The sequence below is a fragment of the Protomyctophum parallelum genome (assembly GCF_964188405.1).
Source record: "Protomyctophum parallelum genome assembly, chromosome: 17".
NCBI classification, from domain to species: Eukaryota; Metazoa; Chordata; class Actinopteri; order Myctophiformes; family Myctophidae; genus Protomyctophum; species Protomyctophum parallelum.
Window position 1 is genome coordinate 5,777,115 of NC_139719.1, and position 20,000 is coordinate 5,797,114.

At 43.3% G+C, this 20,000-nt stretch overlaps 2 protein-coding genes across 3 annotated transcripts in view; one reads left to right on the forward strand and one right to left on the reverse strand.

Moving 5' to 3' along the window:
- The window catches only part of LOC310874920 (leucine-rich glioma-inactivated protein 1-like), a 429,872-nt gene that overhangs the window by 214,121 nt on the left and 195,751 nt on the right, over positions 1-20,000 (reverse strand). The window lies entirely within an intron of this gene.
- plce1 (phospholipase C, epsilon 1) overlaps positions 1-20,000 on the forward strand; it is a 141,191-nt gene that overhangs the window by 67,267 nt on the left and 53,924 nt on the right. The window contains exons 1-3 of one of the 2 annotated variants that reach the window (XM_083787835.1): positions 1,561-1,640; positions 12,552-12,706; positions 15,474-15,641. In XM_083787835.1, coding sequence (XP_083643961.1) covers positions 1,604-1,640; positions 12,552-12,706; positions 15,474-15,641 — 360 coding nt within the window. In that variant the 5' untranslated portion in view covers positions 1,561-1,603. Of the gene's footprint in view, positions 1-1,560; positions 1,641-12,551; positions 12,707-15,473; positions 15,642-20,000 lie in introns of those variants that run through there. The other variant, XM_083787834.1, reaches the window with a different exon arrangement.

A 20,000-nucleotide genomic window follows, 5' to 3' on the forward strand; every position in this document is an offset into this window, starting at 1 on the left:
CACACAGTCCAAATCTTCTCCTCTGTGTTCTGTGTTGATTTAACATCTGAGGGTGTAAAATGGACACTGTCAACGTTAAATGAACACTGTGAAATGCATGTATACGGCGTATTATTGGCATTTATAGGCTTACAGTATGTGTATATGCCTTGTTCTGTGGTCAATGTGTGTTTTAGAGAGACAGAGGCTTACTTGAACACGCACATGGATCTGTGTGCACAGAAAAGAAATGTACACATGTACATTCAGGCATAGAAACGGACAGATGGGGAGATCATAACTACCGCGTATGTCCTCATGAGAAATGTCTTTTTGTTTCATGGAGCTTCTGTGTCAACACAACACTGTTTATGTTACTGTAGGAACACCTCGCTAATGGACTGTCAGTCGGATGGCTTTTGTGTGTATTTGAGCATGGCCCTGTGTGCATGCGTTTGGTGCGTTTATGTAAGTGTGTGTGTGTGTGTGTGTGTGTGGAGGGGGGTGGGGGGTCTGCAAGAACACATCCACATCCAAGTGTACCGCGTGTTGTTTTCTGCGTTGAAACTATTTGGAAATGTCAAGAATAACAGCATTGCAGAACCAATCCAAAGACTTTGGGGTAGTATTCCTTTATTGGGATGTTTCCAGGATTGTTTTTTGTTCTCCGCTGTTCTAGTCCAGTAGTTCTGAAAGTGGGGTCCGGGGACCCCCAGGGGTCCTTGAGGTAGTTCCAGGGGGTCTCCAGCAAAATTGCATAGGATCAAATTCTGTGCATGGTGCGTGTAGATCAGTATACTGTATAGTTAACATATCTTCAATTTCCAAGAAGCCATTGGACCACTATAATGTAGGCCCTTAAATAACCATCTACGTTGACGGTATCAAAGCCCAGTCCACACCAACACAACCATTTGCAACTTGCAACCACTTGCAACATAATCCCCAAACTTTGCTGGCCAGTCAATTCAGCTGCAACTTTTGCTCTGCAACATATTGCAATGTTTTCGTTGCATTGTGAATCACTGATGTGGACTGGACTTAATGTCGTGGACGGTACTGCAGTTATACTGTTAACCGCAATTGCAATATTAGTCTGGAAAATTGCAATTAGATATATATTTCCCCCCAATCGTTCAGCCCTAGCCTGTGTGTGTGTGTGTGTGTGTACTATGCAGTGAGTTGGCTCCTCTAACTCTAGCACATGGCTGTAAACTATGTATGCTGTCAGCGAAGAGTGGGAGGAGGGGAAAGGGAGGGAAACGGAGAGAAATGGTTTGTTGAGGAGAGGAAGAGAGAGTAAAGCAGGTGAGAGAGAGCAGAATCACAATTCAAGTTAGAAAGTATAACTAATGAAAGAAATAGGGAGTGGGAGAAAGAAATAGGAGGCTGGCCAGTGAGAGAGAGAAAAGGAGAGAGCACGTTGCAGAGAGAGAGAAGAGCGAAAGAGAGAGTGGCAGAGAGAGAGAGAGAGAGAGAGAGAGAGAGAGGCAGAGGGAACAGCTGCAGCAAGGGACTGTCAGCTGAAATGTGGACAAGTGTATTTGGTTCACTCGGGCACTGAGCTGTCATTGTGGGAGGCAGAGCCAATGCCAACCTGAGCGCTCAGCTGAATCTGACAACCATGAAGCCCTCTCACAGAACGGACTGCAAGCTGCTCAGTGAGTACAGTACAGACACTGGTGACGCCGCGTAGTCAAATCCTTAGTGGTAATTTAACTCTGAGAGCGTACAAATGTAACCAAATGGGCAAGGTAATGGTCCATATTCTGGTTACATGTGTACTGTCTTAGAGTTACAAATGGATTTGACTCTGTGGGTTAGTACGGTAAATGATGCATTGTTTTAATTTAACTCTTGAGAGTGTAAACGTGGACCCTATAAGCGACCCTCATCTATTCTATGTGATGTGCTGCCGCTGCTGTGTTTTTGAGCAGTGATTATAAGATCACTTGTATGAATAGACTGTGAACTTATAGACGTTCATTAACGTTTCTATGATGTGACACCCGAGGTGTCTGTTGTATGTAACCTAGTTTGCCATGGTGAATCTAATGGTGCTGTAGCTCAAATCAACACTGTTTGTGACCTAGTTTTCCATGGTAAATCTAATAGCTCCAATCAAATGAGAGGAATTAAATGCTTGCTTCCTCGTGTTCAACAGGTAGACATCCTTCTTGTCCTCCCAGTGGGGCATCCTATAGGAAATGGGATGCTACAGAAGCGTTAAAAACAATTTTGTCTGCGTCCGTTTGCGATGATCGGAAGACTAAACCTGTGTAGTCCAAATTTTCAAATATGCATCGTATACACGATATCATAGAAAAGGAATATTAAATGTTGGATTATCTTAATAGGACAAAGGAAATATTCAAGCTTTTTTCATACTATTTTGAAGTGAACTTAGCAGGTCAGTTGACCTGTTGTGTTGCCAACTATCAAATCGTTGCTGTCAGGCAGAAACCTGGGATCTCCATATTTCAACGTTTGATGTTTTTTCACGAATGAATGCCCTAATTCATCATACAAAAGTGTCCCACAAAAGTAGTGAAAATAGCAGATCTACAAGCTCACAATGGGTTGCGATGCATTGTGAGCTTGTAGAGCTTTCCCATTTTCACTACTTTTATAAATGTTAATTTATTTATTCATAATGGAACGGTTTTGAACATACAGTACGAGGTTTCCAGCAATGAAATGCTAAATGTCTGCTGGCAGGTTTCTGAAGCTCTGCATGGGGCTGTATGGTGGTCTTTGCCGGGGGTCTTGGCGTATTGTGGCAAAGAGCTCACATATTATCAAAGAACTAATTCTGTCCTATACTTTACTCCTTGTTTGCTCCATTATGTAGATTAAAGACTTGTGTGAGGATTGAGGATGGTCGTTTATCTGTCGTATAGTAGCCCTCCCCTTTTATGCGTGATGAGTGTACAGTATGTGTGTACACATATCGACATACTGTATGTGAGTGTGTGAGTCAGCAGAGAAACTCCCTAGAGTAACTCAACATTGTCAATAAGTCGATTGGCACTGCTGCCACCGTGCGTGTGTGCGACTCACTTGAGTCCTTCCATTTGTGTGTCTGCTTCTGATACGGCTTGCTTTTTTTGTTCGCGATTTGTGTGTTCATGCGCATGTGCCAAACGTATACTGTGTGTAAGTTAACCCATTCTGAACGGGCACCCATTTTGGTGTCAGCATCATGTTATGCTTTAGCTATTTAAAAATAGCAGATCTACAAGCTCATATCGCGCCACCGAGTGGCGCGATACGAGCTTGTAGGTCTGCTATTTTTGAAAAATCGAAGAGCGACTGACATTTCTAGAATCTGATCTCAGGTCAGAATGGGTTCATCAGACCAGTGTGTGTCCAGTGGAAACCTTCGTATGAATCTGATCTCAGGTCAGAATGGGTTAACACTACGGATACTGTATACACTGTACAGGGTGTGGGAAAGTGTTTGAATCCATGGGATATTTCCTGGTTGAGTTGGCATTTCCAGAACTGGTTGTTCACATTCTACCAGTTCTTAAACGCAACACTATGGCACAATGATAGCTTTGTTTCCATCCTAAAAGTAATTGGCATGACGGTATAGTTTGGTTGCATGTCGTGATGATGTTATTATTTTGCCAATTCTGTGGGTCAGGGCCCAGAATTTCTTACAGGCTTACTCATAGCAGAGCCCCACGTGAGGGCCGTGCCAATGTGTTTAATAGCGGTGGGTTATTTTCAAGCAGACTTTGCTTCAGCATAACTCTCAATTGATTCCTACCGATGTCCTGCCCGTCACTGAGAAAGTAAACAATTAAGTTTTATTCCGCTGTTCATGTCTGGAATATGTCACTGCAGTGGCAAGCACCTCACCAATCTAAGATTATGTTTATTCCTGGATGCCAGCATGAGAGACTGTTTTTTTTTGTAGGAAGGAAGGAAGGAAGGAAAACATGGCTCAAGATTTTGTATTGAAATTATATATATAAAAAATAAATAGAATTAAAGTCTGCTGTCAAAGTAGTTCATTCCAGTGATTTATTTGTTTTGGATTTGTGCATTATATTTCCTGAAAGATGAATGTTATTCTTGGAGTCTAGGGCAGACAGTCCAGTTAGTGTTTTAAATCTGATGAACGACAACAATAATAATACTAAAAATCACACTTGTGTGAAGTGAGGGGCGCTCTTATCATCATACATCATCATACGTCATCTCATTCCTGCAATTAGCCATTTTGTGTCTTCACCTTCGTCTTCAATGTTTGTGTTTACTCAGTGTTTGTGTTACATAAACACTCAAAGCTGGCCATTCATTGTCAATGGAATTTGATGTTTGGGTTAGGACAACCCTCAAAGCTGGACATAGTAATAATATAATAATTATTATTATAACTAGAAATGCACTCTGTCGAGGTGCCAACTTGCGCCTTGCCGCATGGCCTGCTTGTGTGCAAGCAGGGTGGGACTATAGTGTCTACTTCGCCTGGAAACTTATTTTCTCGACCAATCACAACACGTAAACGGATCCGTCACTTCCTTGGACGGTACTTCCGCCAAATCCCAGTACTTTCATTCACTCAACAGTCTTGCCATCATGTCAAGTTTCTATTCCAAGAGCTTATTGTCCCAAAACATTGCACATTTAATGGTCACTGAGTGGCCATGGCATACAGTAAGCAGCATAATCTACTCTGAAAAAGAACACACGCAAGGCAAACCCTCCTCCACTTCACATTGGTGGGTTATTATTTGCCAAGACATCCTGCATTATTTTTTCAATAACTGTACAACTCGACATAGATTATCCCTTACTTTTGGGGATAAACGGATAAGATGAACCACTTTTGGGTCATTTTGCATTATCAGGGACGGAGAAATCAAACGGCTTTACAGTAGTTGATGTATAGATATTGGCACTTTTGTATCCAGGAGGTGTTTTGAGTTCTGTTTTCTGGGGTCTGTGGCTGCGTGCGTGCGTGAAGCGTGTGTGTGTGTGTGTGTGTGTGTGCGTGCGTGATGCGTGTGTCATGCGTCAGCAGCGTCACTGATGAGGCATTAGATTTACAGCTGGATGTGTGCTCAATAAGCGGAGCACTCTGACGGCTCAGTGAACAAAGATGCCGTGCCGCGGGTTAATATCCATTTGACAAAACTATACTGTGTCATCATCACCCCCTGCCCCCCTTATTTCCTGTGTCTCTCAATGTGAGCCAATGTGAACTCAATGATCAACACAATGATCAACTGAAAAATAAAGGAAGAATCTTTAAAAAGGCAATCTGCTCCCTCCCTCCACCATTCTGAACGGGATCTATGCAGACATTGGCCTGACACACACACACACACACACACACACACACACACACACACACACACACACACACACACAATGAGAAAGGGCTCCTTTTTCAGCATGCAGATGAGCATCCCCTTCCCCCGTTTCATGCTCACTAAAATTCTATATTATTCATCATGTTTCTAAAACCGGACTTCGGGATCCAAAACAGATCTTTGCAAAAACCCTGCCTTCGGCTTGGCGGAGAGGTCTGATATAGACTGTTAATGCTCCTTCACTTTTAAGTCATTGCAGTCATTACAGGACACATCTGAAACTGACAGTCAGAGCTATCTGACTGAGTCACTGCATGCTTAGATAAAAGGGAGACGGGGACACGGTGGCACGGTTGCTAGTGCTGTCGCCTAACAGCTAGAAGGTCCTGGGTTCGATTCCCGCTGGGGATGCTGTGGACATTGGGGGGCGTGTTCTCTCCTCCGCCTCATCAGTGCCCATACCCGCGGCGGGGTTGGCGAAAGGGCCTTTCTGTGTGGAGTTTGCATTTTCTCCCCGTGTACCCTATGGTAGGTATAACTTGTTCCTTCCACGCGCTACGTCCGGCCGGGGAAACTGCCCTCTGTCAGGTGAAAAGAAGCAGCTTGGACTCCTCATGCATAGAAGGAAGCATGACGTCAGTCCGCTGCCCCCCCCCCCAGTTTGGCAGAGGAAGTCTAGCGCCCATGATTACATTAGATAATTGACACTGGGTGAAAAACTGGGTTGCAAAATCGTGGGATAAAAAATAAAAGATAAAAGGGATAATTAGCATAATTAATGAAGTAATCATGAAATTCATGTGGACCTGACCATGGCATGATTTCCACTTCAAAAGGATTGCTGGGGGAGCGGAGCCGGTGATGAGGGCCAGCATACTTCAAGGGTAAGACCACTTTTTTTGAGGTTTGGGTTGTTTTCTTACCTTATTATGGTCAAACTAGTCCAGTCCAGGAGTTAATTCGCTCCAGTGTGCAGTTTTTTTGAAAATAACTTTATAAAAATACCAGCCCAATGAGCCCATTGACTTACATTGTAGCCGGGAAACAGCTCTCAAAGTCACTCTTTTAGCACATGAACGAACGCAACAAAAGCCGATTCTGACAGCTTATGACATCAGGAAAACTCATGCGGTTTTATTTTTAATAAAAAATGTCAACGTTGTCTTGTTTTGACTAATTTGTGTAGAAAGAAGATCTGGTAGGTATGCTTACGCCAACCGAATCACTTCTGTTTTCACGTGACGCGGTACTACGATCCGATTGGTCCAACTCTAACTGCAACAATCTGGAACAGCGCACTTCATCCTCCGTTCTAAAAGTATCGTAAGCCTACAAACTTATGACTGCTTGCCGTGGGTGTCTGTGTCGGGTACTGCTCGACTGCAGATGGATTGGGTGCTCTCAGCGTACAACACAGGCAGCCAGCGTGCTTCCTTGTTTACAAATGAAACCGGAAACGGAAGACCGCATTGCAGCTTCAGTGTCTCTCCAAACAAAATAGTACCTTTATAAATATACGTTAAAACACGAAAATAAAACCGCATGAGTTTTCCTGATGTCATAAACTGTCAGAATCAGCTTTTGTTGCGTTCGTTCATGTGCTAAAAGAGTGACTTTGAGAGCTGTTTCCCGGCTACAATGTAAGTCAATGGGCTCATTGGGCTGGTATTTTTATAAAGTTATTTTCTATAAAACTGCACAATGGAGCGAAATAACTCCTGGACTGGACTAGTTTGACCATAATAAGGTAAGAAAACAACCCAAACCTCCAAAAAAGTGGTCTTACCCTTTAAGAGACTGATGGTTGGACACTGGTTATTATTGTTAACTCAAACTATGAAATAACCAAAACTAGGAGTGCAAAACTAACCAAAATGCAAAACTATAGTACAGTAATTGAGCCACAGTTTATTATTAAAGCATTCGCACAGTTTACAACATTTTGATTTTGAGGGGTGCTGGCCCTAGTATGATGATAAGAGCGCCCCTCACTTCACACAGGTGTGAGATATATACTGTATGTATATATATATATATATATATATATATATATATATATATATATATCGCTTTTTATGTACATGCCATTTATAATTGACTAAGCAATGCAATATATTTATTACTTGCGCGAGCAGAGCGCAAGTACTGTTTTCGGCTGTGTATGTCGGTGACTCCCTCGGCCAATCAGGGATTGTGTATTTTTGGTGCCACCGTTTTTACATAAACATACATAGTTATGTCATCAGCCAATCCCTGATTGGCCGAGCGACAGCACCAACATACCACCGAGGGGAGCCACCGACATCCACCAAATATACAATCCGTGATTGGCCGAGCGACAACACCGGGCGTGGCAGAAGGGGGGGGGGGGGACGATAAGTTGACAAGAGTCAGAGGTAAGTTGCGTGCTCTGCTCGTGCACAAGTAGGCCATTCATGGCCAACTTGTGTGCAAAGTGCAAGTTGGCAGCTTCTAGTTTAAATATGTATGTATTGCTTTTGACATTACAAAGGGTATCCATTACAGTTGCCAAAGGTTGTTGCTAGTGCTTTCTTTTTTTTACTGAAAGCTAATGGATGCTAAGGACGATTAGCGAGATGTTCTTATGATCTGGCAGGTAAAGCAACAAGTGGAGACAGAGAGAATACACTATGAGAGCGTGATTAACCCATCTTCAAGCCACATCACTATACACAGTCAAATTATTATATTTGATTTACTGTATACAAGTGCTTCAGGATGAAGCCATTTAGGCAATGTATGCACCATTTTGAAAAATGTGATGCCAGGTGGGCTCAGCCGTTTTCCTATACAATTTCTTTTGCAAACGGTGTGCACCTTGATCTGTGTCGTGGTCTACAGTGTAGTGTTTTGTGGTGTACACTCAAACTCTGTTTAGGTCCCTGGTTCAGGTCCACATTTCAATCTCAAAATAATTTCAACCGCTTGCGGTGTAGGTGTTTGGGATTTCATTTATCACTGAAAGTGTCCTCGCCTGATTATTTACTATGCATTTCTTTGGCAAATAACATCCGTTGGGTCAGTACAGTTTACATAAACTTACCTCTGGTTTTTCTCTATGCAGTGTAGCTGCTATAGTGCTCAGTGTGATAGAGAACACACACACACACACACACACACACACACCTGCTGGACTGTGTAACTGTAAACCACACAACTACACTCCCTCCACTTAAACCTTCCTCCCTATCCCTCTTTATCGCTCAGTCTCAGCGCACCCCCCATCTCTCTCTTCTACTCTCGTTTCCTCTCTCTCTCTCTCTCTCTCTCTCTCTCTCTCTCTCTCTCTGGGATGTGGGATGTGCCTTTTTTCTCTCTTCTCTTTTAGGGAATGGAAGATTCCCATATATTTTCCAGTGGAGTGGAGGATTACTGTTTTCTTGCCCTTTTTGCTTTTTCTGATGACATCCCTGACCCCCCCCCCCCCCCCTCTCTCTCTCTCCCCCCCTCATGAACAAAATTAATTTGCATTACTCTTACATATTCTGTTAAAACCTCACACCAATCAGTAAAGATTATCTCTACAGTCATATAATCAACACCGAACTGTCAGATTTGTCATTTGCCTCATTATCATTGGCTATACGATTGACTTCCAAAGTTTGGGGGGAGTGTGCCGTTTTGCACAAAATGCCACAAATTAAATTATGAATGCTGCATCCGATTGCTGTGGAAAAAAGTTTGTACGTACTGTACAGTACATTCACAGTAGCTCAAGAAAGACCTGACTGCCACCCCAAATGAAAATGTTTGAAATCTGCCTCATGGTGACGTGACCCATCCTGGCTGGGATCTGTGCTCAGAGGAGTGTGATTTTCTATTTCTATTGTCTCTCTGACTCTCTCTTCATCTCTCAATTGCCCTTCTCACAGTGTGAGACACACACACACACACACACACACACACACACACACAATTTCAGAAGCTGTTCCTGTGCCAGATCCACAAATGAAACTACAAATACGTTTTTCCCCCTGCAGAGCAGTAAATGCTGTTACCATGGCTACCTGTAGCACATCTCAAGGGTTACCCAGGATATAGGGGGGGGGTGTGTGTGTGTGTGTGTGTGTGTGTGTGTGTGTGTGTGTGTGACAAACAAGCAGTCTAACAGTGTGCGCTCGCAAGACAGGCGACAATTCCCACAACGTGTGTGTGTCTGATTCCTGGTACTCAATGTATGTCTTGTTTTTCCCAGTGCTAGCCTTCATGGCAACAGTGGCGCGCTGTAAACAAAGTGCAACACATTAATCCTAAATAACATAATCAATGGACAACGACAAACGGGGTTGCTTCAGGTGCAACCAGTTAGTGCACTGATCACCTGCACCCCGTTGAGTTGTGACGAGGAACCATGTTTGAATCAGACTCATGGTATTATGTCTCTGTGTCTTTCCCTCTCTCACTCTCACCCTTTGCCTTCCTGTCTCTACATTTTCCTATCTCAGTGGTTCTCAAACCCCTGGACCTCACTTTGAGAACCACTGTCCACTGTCCTATCTGAATAAAACAGAAACCCTCCCTCCTACATAATATGTTGTATACGTCAATAGCAAAAATAGCCAGTGTACATCACAACGCATCATGCTGTAACAGATTGTGAGCTTGTGGATGTACTTGACTCTAGGGTCCATGTGTAAAATAATTTCAGAATGATTCCACTGAATCACTTAAACTTTAGATGACACATATTTGCGAAAAAGGTGTGCGTGCGTCTGGCTGTCTCTCTGTCTATCTGTGCATGTGTGCGTGTGTTCCCTGTCCAAGAAGACTTGAATCGGCTGTGATACGGCGTATGAAAGCAAACTTCCCAAGGATTATGGAGATGTTTTTATAAAGTTATTTTTAAAGGTTGAGAAATGAAAGAATTATGGCCGTTTCTAATCTCATCATTTTACCAAAGAAAGCCGCAGCAAAGAGCGCTGTTGCCATGTCTCATAGAAACAAGTAAATAGGTCTATTAAAATAATCCCAAAAGAAGCGCATATAACAGGGGTCTGTAACCTATTTTAAATGAAGTGCCATGTTTTTATTTTCTAGATAGTGAGTCTGCCATATCCAGATTAATTTTAATGACACCACATTAAAATAAAAAACATATTTTGATTGTCCACAAATATAAAGTTCTATCTTCTTTTTAAATATTTTCTTGCACATTGTTATAATGATCATTATATATCCCCCTGCAGTCAGAGTTCATAGTTTTAATGAATGAATGTGATGCATTGTGAGCTGGCAGAGCCCAGAGCCGCTCAAGTGTAAAATCAAACAGTGCTTTTTGCATTTAAGAGGTGGTCAGACCCACGTCGAATCGCTATGCGCCGAGTGTTTTTATAGGTCAAGGGGCTTAATAGCAAATTGCGCAAAGCGAAAATAATTAACATATGGACATTCCCACAATGCTAAAATATTCAGGAACGTCGTATGCCATATGTGTGTGCGTTCAACACGGGCCGATACGGCTTCCATAATGCGAAAGGGCGCAGAGCGAGGCCAATTTCTGTATTACCACATGGGTTTTACCACTTGCTTAATCGATGCCATGGTCTGGACTGTAACTCAAGCACAGCTGCTGAGTGGAGATCGATTTTTGCTTCTCTCCAGTGACTGAGGTGTAGTGGGTCATCAGAGAGAGGGCAACCGTTAGAGGACTGATTGTTTGTCCCCAACGTTTATAGACACCAGTAGGAGTCACGTCACGCACCACAGCGAGAGCACTGAATTGATATTATTGACGACCTCATCTCAATACAAAAACTGTCAGTGGTACCGAGTCCTATTCCTCTTGGAGGTGTAAGCTTTAAGAAAGAGGACATTACCGGGCCTAATTGACCTGTTTAGCCTGACAGGGGAGTACTCCAAGTTAAAAGGCTCAGCAGACCGATAACATTGAATTTTCCTTTGTTTTGTGTACACTTTTAAATGGTTTCATCCTTTATTAGGTAATAAAAGGAGTTACTCTACATAACGAGTGCCTTGTTTACCAAAGGGTGAAATGTTTAACAAATGATACATCCATGTTTATTGTCAGAAAACAGAATAGACGTTACTTTATTAAGAGAACAAAACACTTGACAATCTCTCTTCTATACTGTTTACCTCTCGGTCCTTCAGTCTGTCCATCCAGACCATGAGCTATTGCTTTAGAAAGATTGCATTATCGAACAAGGGCAACCTAGAGGTGTACATAGTTGAGCCACTTTTGGCCTCTGGTGACCAATTTACACATAACCCCCATATGTCAGGTAATGAGTTGGAGATCTGTATACTTTCTTCTCACCAACCACGCTATTTGATGCGATTCCATTCACACCTCTCTCTCACTCTCTGCACCCCCTCTCTCGCTCTCCTCGCATGACCATGACCATGAAATGGAGAGCAAAATACAGCACGATATAGTTTCACATGCGGCTATGCACACACGGTACACACCATGCATAGACTTGTTGGTGTAGGCTACTGCACAATGGCATTTGGCCTGGGTCGGGTCCTTATTGGTAGGTTAATATCCACAGTTTATCTGTAGCGGTCCGCAATTAACCTATTGTTCAAGCTTCGCACTCTGCACCAATACAAATGAAATCACCAGTCCGCACTGGACTAGTTGGCTGATGTATTTATTATTGGATGCAGCAGAGCAGAGCCTTTGCTCGCTGCAGTTGATGCAACATATGATACGTTTTAAAGTTGTTAACAGTGATATATAAACATGAACAATCTGATTGATATCCGTGTAGTTTCCATGGAGGCACAAGCTGCATTTCTCACCTATAGTCAAAATGATATGCGCTAATAAGCGGTGACATCATCGTTTCTCAAATGCTCCGTTTGGCATGACTACACAGCTCCACTGATATTTTTCGAAAATCTTCACTTATTTATCCGTTTCCAAAAACCTCCGTTTGAGTGGCCGAAAACGCCGTTTGCGTGTGCGTGTGGCTGAAAGCTTTGAGTTGCCATAAATATTGGTTTGTTCACTTTTAAACAGCCGTGTGTCTTCCTCCTTTTGTTGTGGCCTAAGAGCCAGGTCATAACACAGCACATTGAGTCATTTCAGACAGGCAAACAAACAAGCTGGAAAGGGCACACACCAATAGCCCAGAGGCACTGACTACTGGCAAAAGCGTATAGATGACGGGACGATGATAGGGACGTTGGGGTTCAAAGTGGTTATAGGTTTCAACTAATGATTGATTGTAAATGGTCTGTCTCTCTGTGTCCATGCAGAGCGTCAGCTGGCTAACAGTATGACCAGCAGCAGCTCTCTGCCTCCCAGTGTCAGTGGGATCAGCAAGGAGCTGGCCGAGCTGCGTCATCTGGTCCAGTTCCCCGAAGAGATCGCATGCATCCTCACCCAACAGGAGCAGCAGCTGTACCAGCGGGTGGGTGGGAAGCACGCACGCACGAGCGCGCGCACACACACACACACACACACACACACACACACACACACACACACACACACACACACACAATGATTACATGATTAAACATGTAATCATTTCTGTGTTGATGGACACGGTTTCGCTTCCATAGATTGAATTAGACTGTGACAGTGGTAATAATCACACATCTACTCTGCAAAGATTGGGATAAATTCAATTCAGTGAGATTGGGATTAATTAAATTCGGTAATTGTTAGCATTATTAATCTCTGTATTTTGCATCGGTTTTGCCTCTTTGTTTTCTCTGTCTGTTTTTGCTGTCCTTGTGTTTTATTCTCCCCGAGTATGTTTTCTCAGGGAGCATGTTGGTATTTCTTCTTATCTAACCATCCGTCTGTCTATATAAACTCGGCACAAAGAGACAAAGTTTGGAAACGTAACTTATATCGTTTTTATTGTTGATTAGGCACCTTTACAACGAGATATAGCTTTTACCCATTCTGACCGGGCACCCATTTTGGTGTTAGCATCGTGTCGTGCTTTAGCTATTTAAAAATAGCAGATCTACAAGCTCATATCGCGCCACCGAGTGGCGCGATACGAGCTTGTAGGTCTGCTATTTTTGAAAAATCGAAGACACTTTTAGAATCTGATCTCAGGTCAGAATGGGTTAATAATGAAACTGTCAGGATGTAATAGACGTTTTTAGAATCTGATCTCAGGTCAGAATGGGTTAAGGACTGGGCGTTCCAATTCCCTTGTTGCCACAGTAATAAGGAAAAAAACAACACAAAGTGTGTGGATGATCCATACACAGCTTGGCACCTTCTCCTAATGCTGGGCACCAACCTAGCCACATTTCACTGTGGGATGGCATCCCATTCCTCAATCAGGATTTGTTGCAAGTCAGCCAATGTGGTTCTGTTGGTCACTTTAGCACGTACCGCATGCCTAACGCGTCGGCGCGTTGTGAGCTTGTAGGTCTTGTAGATCTGCTATAGCTTGTAGATCTGCTATTTCTTTGCACACCGGTCACGGCTTTTTGCACCGGTCTGCACCTGGTTACATACAGTTCCATGCAGTCATCTTTTTTTAGTATGGTAAACAATAAACATTGCAGGCAATGCATTTTGATTTAATTGTAAGAGGGAGCGTATCAACACACAGGTGTAACCACTACATGTTCTGATTGATAATACATGATACAAATACATGATTTAATTTCACTGTAGGCCTACGTACCGGTAGATTTTCACCCAATGAAAAGTTACACTTCACGGATTATAGGCCATTTGGAATTAGAACAATCGGTTCAAGATTGACCGAGAATAGCACAATTTAAATATCAACATTTTTGTTGCTCCGAGGACTTGTTGCGCCGAGGTGTTTTATAGTACTATACTTGTGAGGACCTGGCTGGCGCACGCCGCGCACCGAAAATGGATGATCTGCAAACTCACAAAGCGCTGTCATGCAACACTTGGAGCTTGTAGATACACGGATGACAATAAACATTTCACAGAATATATACCACTTTGCATTAAAACAATTGGTTGTGCATAGGAGGCACTTGTGAAACTATAGCCTAGATTTATTTTATGGATGTGGAGGACTCGTGTTGTGCTGTTGTGAGGTGATCGAGTGGCGTGCGGAGATCTGCAAACTCAACACGGTGAACACGCATATAATAATATAAATGAGGGCTGAGGCTGATTTAAGTTTGCATATAACGGCCCATGGGCACTTATATGGACGAGGGCGGTTATTTGAAGGAGGCGGTTATTACGCAAAATGGTGTCAGAACCTGGGCCGTTATTAGGTGCTGGGCGGCTATTTGTAACCTGACTTTGCCAGATGGGGGCGGTATTGGGTAACCATGTTCCCCAACACCACAACCATCTGGGACCTCTCAGGGAGTTCAGCTAACACCGAACCGCTCCCGGTTCGAGCCAATCAGCGTGAGCACGTCAATATGATTGGTTGTGTTTGCACGCCCACACGGTGATAGACAGACAGTCCCATCCAATCATCTACCAAGTATCTTGAAAAAAAGGAACAGCCCCGTCATCGAATTTGCTTCCGCGATCCCAGATCCCAATAAGCTGTGAAACAAATTTGTGTAGCAAGCTTCTTGGATCTGGCAGCGTCAGGTTAGGCTATTTGAGCATGGGCTGTTATTTGGTAATATACGGTATGCCAATATGTGTTGTTTTTTTGAGTGGTGCAACCACTCCTACAACCAGCAATGTCCGTGTTCACCTATGTGTTCATGTGTTCACCTATTTATGTATGTATGTATTAATGAGCACAAGTATGACTGAGTACCAGTAGGGGCGCTGTTTGCCAGAAACAGAGAGAGAGATAGTATTAGTGCTGCACTGTTGCCTTCTAATGAGAGAGAGAGAGAGAGAGAGAGAGGAGAGGAGGGGGGGGGGGGGAGAGGGGAGTTGCACCACTCAGTTCACACGGGTGTGATTTCTTTCCTTATTACTGTGGGAGAGTGCAATCATCCTATTCGGTAAGCAACTCACAAGGGTGAATACCAACCATTTGCCATTTTGTCACATTGTTTGGAGGAGCTACCCACACGTTTAGCTGTGTTACTCATTCCAGGTATGCCCAATCCTTACAAGCTGTAAAGGTGACTAATCAACGAGAAAAACGATATAAAATACAATACCAATTGGTATTATTAAAGGGGAAGAATTACCGACCAAACTTAAATTTCCGAACGTCCGAGTTTATAATGTGTCTCTGTCTCCAGGTCTTTCCTCTGGACTACCTCTGTTTCCTCACACGAGACCTGGGCAGCTCTGAATGTCAAATCAAACGCCACCCCAACCTCAAGGCCTCTCTGTCGGCACCCCCCATGCCCACCCACAATGTACAGCGTAGCAACGCTGTGGAGGACCTGGTGGCACGCTTCAATGAGGTGAGGAGAGATCACTCCAAGATAATTCAGAGATTTAGAGATTGTAGTTCCCAAAGGGGTTCAGTAACATTTGGTTGAGAATTGCATGATTCACTTAAGAGCCACCTCCACTCTGAGATTAGATTTGATTCTGTGGGATTTCAGGCAGTTTTACTCGACTGTTGTTGATGTGATCAGAGCATATGCAATTAACTCCATTCCGTGCTCCGTTTGTTTGAAGCTCCTTGATGCGTCGCACATTTTTGGCACGTTCACTGCCGAACCATGCTTGGAATCACTGCCTTCTAAGGGCTGTGCTGGCTTGAACCTGCTCAGGTTTACCCCCGGGTTTCTCTCTCACACAGCCATGCATTGGCTCAGTTTAATCACAATTTCTCTCTATTCATTATCTCTCTTCAGTCCTAGAGGACTCTAGGGGAAATGTCTTTAGAGAAGCTAAGTAACAAGAGGGAAGGTAACAATCGTTTGATGTTAAATCGTTATTTGAGATGTGGAGGCAATGCTGACACACAAATGTCGCAGAAGACAAATGGCTGCTTTTTAATGAAAATCGAATATAGGCAGCATCAACTTTGTCTAATTTAGTTAACTAGCTGGCTTTATAATAATAATACACTTTATTTATAGAGCACCTTTCATGACAGCATGCAGCGCAAAGTGCTTTACAGAACAAATAAAGAAAAACGGAAAGATAAAACGTAATTAAAATCCAAGCAAAAATCAATAGCATAAAATAACATTCAAAAGAAAACATTACATAAAACAAACATTAAAAACAACTAGCAGCAGGGAGATACAAACCCAGCCAAAAGCGATGGTAAAAACTAATCGGTCTTGAGCTGTGTTTTAAAAATGTCTACAGAGACCATAGATTTAGTGGGGTGAATTGCTTATACATACATATATATATATATATATATATATATATATATATATATATATGTATATATATATATATACATATATATTCTACATGGCATCCTCTGAGAAACAGTAAGACTATCCTACTTGTGATTCTAATTTGTTTTGGGAACTCACATTTAAGCAGTCATTTCCTATACGTGGGATATACACACACACACACACACACACACACACACACACACAGATATTGGTAGACCCTCGTGAGTGAGAGTGATGATGTCATCTTTATGTTGCATGCCTTTTACATCAGCTGGTTTTCATTTTAGTCAGGGAGAGAAGAGACAGAACCAAATAACAGTTTTCCCCTAATTCTATCATTCTATCCAAATATGGGCATAATGGAAAGAGTTTCAATGACATCGTTAGATCCCTGTGTGACACACATAGGTGTCTATAGGAGTGGCTGGCACCGCTCAAAAAGTAGAAAAGGAACATGAGGAGATCGTGACAGTACTTGTACCCCGCTCCCCCTCATTGCTGAGACAGAGGCGTTTGAAAATGGCCCTCTTTCAGCAAACACATTGCTGTTTAAGTGTGATTCTGTGACTTTTCGACCCATGTATGGCAGTCGAGAGAGGATAGGATGGAGAGAGGTTATTGAAGAGGGGGGGCGGGGGGGGGGGGGGGGGGTTGTTCTTGTCCGGAGCGTTTAGCTTTGACAGGCACAGTATGTGCTCATGTGTTGAGTTTGTAATAGCTGCCTGTCAACCTTGGTTATGTAATGCATGCATCAAGGGGAAACTGACCCCCATAGTTCAACTAATAACATACACACAGAATGAGACAGAAAGACTGACACACACAATCATATACAGGCATTGATGCGGACACACACACACAACAACAGTGACACGCATACACACACACACACACACACACACACACACACACACACACACACACACACACACACACATCAAAGTGAGGTCGACAAGTTGTACTCAGCAGTGCAGACTCTTCTCTTCTCTACGTGACGGCATGTACTGTAGCACAAGTTGGCACTTTGACTCACTGATCCTGCTGCCAATCAACTGGGTCAGCCAAATGGACCTGGACATGCACACACACACACACACACACACACACACACACACACGCAGCCTGCACACACACACACACACACACACACACACACACACGCACACTTTTTTAAATTGTATTATTCTTGCTCTTGTTTGTTGTCACATTCAGTCTTCCTCGTTTCTCTGTGTCTGAGTTTTGTCTGTCTTTAACTTCTCTCAAACACACAACCGTGCACAGACACTTTTATGGTGTAGAGCAGGGGTTTTCAACTGATTGTGAACCAGGGACCACCACCCTGACTTAGAATCAACCTGGGGACCACTGTTGTGTTGGGTGGGGATATGGGCTAAGATTAGTGCTTTTGTAAGTTAACACTTGCTATATGCATCCCATGTGTATACATCCCACTGTTTCTCAAACGTTGACTACTACTGGTAAAATGTCCTAATAATAATGACTCAACCAGACAATCCGGTGCACACCCCTTCTTGAGATTTTAACTCCCTTTTTCTGTTGAATTTCTTGAACTCCAACTTGTCAGTAAATGACTCCATGGATGGACTCATCATAGGTCACCAGGTCATTCAGTTCACGGTTTCTCAACTAGATTTCTAGTTTTCTAGAAACACGGTTTCTTTTCTCAACGGAAAGAACATTTAAAGCAAATCAACAAATCCTACATTGCTAAATGCATGGTCAGGGACCACACGCAATACCTTCACGGACCACCAGTGGTCCACGGACCACCTGTTGAAAACCCCTGGTGTAGAGCCATTTGGAATAACATAAGAGGTGCCAACTATGTGCTGCCATATACCCACTGTCCACTGCCAGGGGTGCCCACATCGTTACCCATTATGCTGTAATATAACTGGTAACTAATAGCAGAGATCTAACTGCTCATCCTCACATTCACAGGTTGAACTAAAATAAGAAACGGATTAAACTTTAGATAGATGTAGGAAAAAAATGTGTTGATTGAAATCTGCATTGGATAATAATGAGAAACATGTACCTGACTTATAATTAGATTACCGAAAAACACTGATATTGTATTTATTTAAATAATTCGTAATTACTAAAGTTCTACTAATGTGATATTATACAATGCTTTGATACTCTTTTGCAACCTAAAGGCATAGTATGCAACTTTGCCCTCCGTGTTCATAGCGATACAATAAATATATAGCCTAGCCAAACATGCGCTCCTGCCTTTCCGACATTCAAGTTTGGATGCGCAGTAACTTTCTCCAACTCAACCAAACAAAAACCGAAGTCCCACCTTCCGATAGAGCGCGCTTACGCCAGGGCTCCACTGGGCGCGTTTGGGCGCGTTGCGTCACGCGTGCGTGCGTCACAACGCGAGACGCGACGCAACGCGGGCAGTGGAGCCACCTTCCATTGATTAAAAGGGCACATTCCCAACGCTGACGCAGACGCGACGCAGACGCGCCCAGTGGAGCCCTGGCGTTAGAAAGCAACCTTGGTTCCTTACGGCTTACGCCAGAACATCACACCCGCAGCTAGAAACCTACAGTAAGTGTCACCCTAGATCCCGACCTCTCCCTGGAGGGCCATGTAAAAAAGGTTGTCCAGTCCTCATTCTACCACCTTCGCAATATTTCCAAAATCAAACCCTTCCTCTCACGTCCCGACTTAACTAAAGTTATCCACGCTTTCATCTACTCACGCCTCGACTACTGCAACTCCCTTTACTCATGTCTTTCGAAAAAATCCATTCACGGCTACAATTGGTCCAGAATGCAGCAGCCCGCCTCTTAACCCATTCTGACCGGGCACCCATTTTGGTGTCAGCATCATGTCATGCTTTAGCTATTGAAAAATAGCAGATCTACAAGCTCATATCGCGCCACCGAGTGGCGCGATACGAGCTTGTAGGTCTGCTATTTTTGAAAAAATCGAAGAACGACTGACATTTTTTAGAATCTGATCTCAGGTCAGAATGGGTTCATCAGACCAGTGTGTGTCCGGCGGAAACCTTGCATGAATCTGATCTCAGGTCAGAATGGGTTAAAATTCTGCTCTTTACATTCAAGGCCACGACCGGCCTTGCCCCGTCCTACATCTCGGACTTACTCGACCCCTATGAGCCAGCCCGCGAGCTGAGATCCTCAGGCAAGGCTCTACTTACAATAAAAATCACACCAGTGTGAACCAAGTGGTGCAACTCCCGTCTATTGGTTCTCTGTATCCTTCCAATTTGTATCGTTCCAATTTCTTCTCTGTATCGTTCCAATTTCTTCCCTGTATCGTTTGCGTCCAGCAGGTGGCAGCCATGTCACATACTTCTCTCGTTCCAATTTCACGCATGCGCACACCACTCGTGCTCATGATACATGATACATGATACATGCGGACATTGCTGGATGTAGAAGTGGTTGCACCACTTAA